Source organism: Homarus americanus, unplaced genomic scaffold (genome assembly GCF_018991925.1).
Source record: "Homarus americanus isolate GMGI-L3 unplaced genomic scaffold, GMGI_Hamer_2.0 scaffold60598, whole genome shotgun sequence".
Lineage (NCBI taxonomy): Eukaryota > Metazoa > Arthropoda > Malacostraca > Decapoda > Nephropidae > Homarus > Homarus americanus.
The window spans coordinates 4036-6779 of NW_024712393.1; the positions used below are offsets into that span (position 1 = coordinate 4036).

General features: G+C 41.0%; 2 protein-coding genes across 2 annotated transcripts; both read left to right on the top strand.

Annotated features, from left to right (window-relative positions):
* Window positions 1-579: 579 nt before the first annotated feature.
* Window positions 580-1083, top strand: LOC121860288 (protein FAM200A-like). The gene has a single exon (XM_042357366.1). The coding sequence runs from the start codon at window positions 580-582 to the stop codon at window positions 1081-1083; it is 504 nt and encodes a 167-aa protein (XP_042213300.1).
* A 245-nt stretch (window positions 1084-1328) lies between these two features.
* LOC121860300 (zinc finger BED domain-containing protein 5-like) lies at window positions 1329-2090 on the top strand. Its single transcript, XM_042357376.1, has one exon. It carries the CDS (start codon window positions 1329-1331, stop codon window positions 2088-2090), a length of 762 nt encoding a protein of 253 aa, XP_042213310.1.
* Window positions 2091-2744: the final 654 nt, after the last annotated feature.

Here is a 2744-nt window from a genome sequence, read left to right on the forward strand (position 1 = left end):
AACCTTTCCCCTCACGTCTATATGTTGTGACTTCTCTATCCCTCATGTCTGGCTGTGCCTTGAGCCCCAGCATGCCTTCCATCCATTCCTCACCTTAACCTAAAAAAAAAGAAAAAAAAATGGAAGCGGGTGTAAGGGTGGAGGGTGAATGGAAAGGGGTGGGGTGAAGGGAAAGGGGTAGATGACGAAGTATTGTACCACAGCATGTCAGTGATAATTGATTGCACAAGTTGATGCTAATTTTACCTTCCATACATGTGCGTTGCGTTTTTTTAAATTTGTACCAAAGAGCATCTCTTGCCTGATGGATGAGTAAGCAAGTATATATTTAATTTCAGATTCTTCAGTGATGTCCAGCAAGCGGGTGTACAGAGAAGAATTCCTTGACATTGGGTTCACGCTTCTCATCGATCATGGGGTCAAAAAACCTCAATGCGTTATATGTGGCGAAGTGCTCAGCCACGAGTAACTCAAAGAAAACAGGCTTAGGCGCCATCTCCAGGGAAAACATCCGACGCTGGCAGAGAAAGGCCGCCAGTATTTTAAGAGCAACTGAAGCGTCAGCGGTTAGACACCCCTATGAACACAACAGTGTTTTATGTTCGGCAAGCAACAATTGCATCCTATCTGGTTGCAAAAAGAATTGCTAAGTGTAAACAGCCACACACAAATGGGGAAAATTTGGTGAAACTAGCAGTCCTTGATATGGTTCGCACTGTTATCGGAGATGATGCAGTGAAAAAGACTGAAACTATTCCACTGTCAAACAACACACTCAGCCGAAGGATTCAAGAAATGTCGGCATACATCAAAGAACAAGTAGTGACTGCCATCAAAGAGAGCGGAAAATTCAGCTTGCAGTTGGATGAGTCAACTGACGTCAGTGACGATGCACAGCTCTTGGTATATGCACGGTACCAAGGGAAGAGCGACATGGAAGAGAACTTCCTGTTCTGTAAACGACTGGAGACGACAACAACAGGTGAGGATCTGTTCAAGTTGGTTGACAACTTCATCAAGGAAGAAAACCTAAGCGGGATCAGTGTTTCAGTGTGTGCTCAGACGGAGCACCGGCAATGCTAGGGACAGTGATAGTGGTTCATTGTCTGCGCCACCGGGAAAACCTTGCCTCCCGGAAACTGTCACATGAGCTTAAGTCTGTGATGGAAGATGTGATTCAAATAGTAAACATTATTAAATCATCAGCTCTGAATTCAAGGCTGTTCAACCAGATGTGCTCTGATATGGGGTCGGAGTATTAACACCTGCTTTACTACTCTGCCGTCAGGTGGCTGTCTCGAGGGAAAGTGCTCCAGAGAGTGTTTGAAATGCGTACACAGGTTGAAATATTCTTGAACGAGAAGAAACACGCACTAGCATCAAGGCTTTCGGAACCAAGGTGGTTGCTTCAGCTGGCATATCTGGCAGATATATTCTCTGAGTTGAATTTGCTGAACATGTCCATGCAAGGAAGGGATGAAACTTATGTCACTTTGTCAGAAAAACTCAAGGCATTCAAGGCGAAACTGAGATTGTGGAAGGGAAAGATTGAACAGGGGAATGCTGCGTCTTTTCCACTCTTGAACCTTTTTCTCAAAGATAAAGAAGACGTCTCACTTCTGGACGTACAAAATATCATTGTTGAGCATCTTGAGAAGTTGAGTGATGAGTTCGACAGATATATTCCGGATGAAGAATTACACGAGAAATACAAATGGGTGCGCAGACCCTTCGATGTCCAAGTCGAAGACCTCTCAGAAGAAGAGTCTTCCATTCTAAGTCTCCAAGAGGAGCTCATCGAAGTACAACATGATGAAACTCTCCTCTTCAACTTTCAGCGACAGTCACTCGGCGTGTTCTGGACTGCTGTTAAGAAGGAGAAACCAGTCCTTGGAAGCGAAGCTGTGAAAGTGCTCTTGCCATTCGCTACTACTTATTTGTGCGAATCCGGGTTTTCCGCTCTGGCTCTCATCAAAACAAACAGCAGGAATCGGTTGCAACCTGAACACGATTTGAGAGTAGCACTTTCCACGACTGAGCCCCGACTGGAGAAACTTACCAGCCAGATCCAGGCTCAAGGCTCCCATTAGATGAGATTATCCAACTCTGATTTCGAAGTTGATGAGAGACATTTTCATGTTTAGTTATTCTTTGTGGGATGTAACAAAACAATAGTATTTCATCTCAACATTGAAGTACATGTTTCGTTAAGATTAAGCCTTCTGTATAGTTTGTTTAAATGCGTATTACATTAATGAAAAATTATTATCTTGTATACTAAAATAAAATTGAACCATGTTATTTTTGTTTTTTTAGCATCCTTACAGTACCTTTTTTTTTACACTGTCAATTCGTTAAATAATAGGTATGTATAGTTATACCCCACACCCAGGAATAATATATATATATATATATATATATATATATATATATATATATATATATATATATATATATATATATATATATATATATATATATATATATATATATATATGTAATATTCAGAAATTTCAGAGTACTGTAATTTCAAATGCCCCGCCATTAGCGATACTGAGCGTTCAAGGTCATCTGAGGGGAGAGAGCGCTGCCTGCTCATAGCGAGAGATTGCGGAACTAGGCCTATATGATATTAAATGTAATTTACCGAATTAATAATGATGCGATTCATGAAGTAAGGGCCTATTATTGAATTTGAAATTATTATAGATCGTTTATCAGTCTGAATAATGTTACGGGTGTCC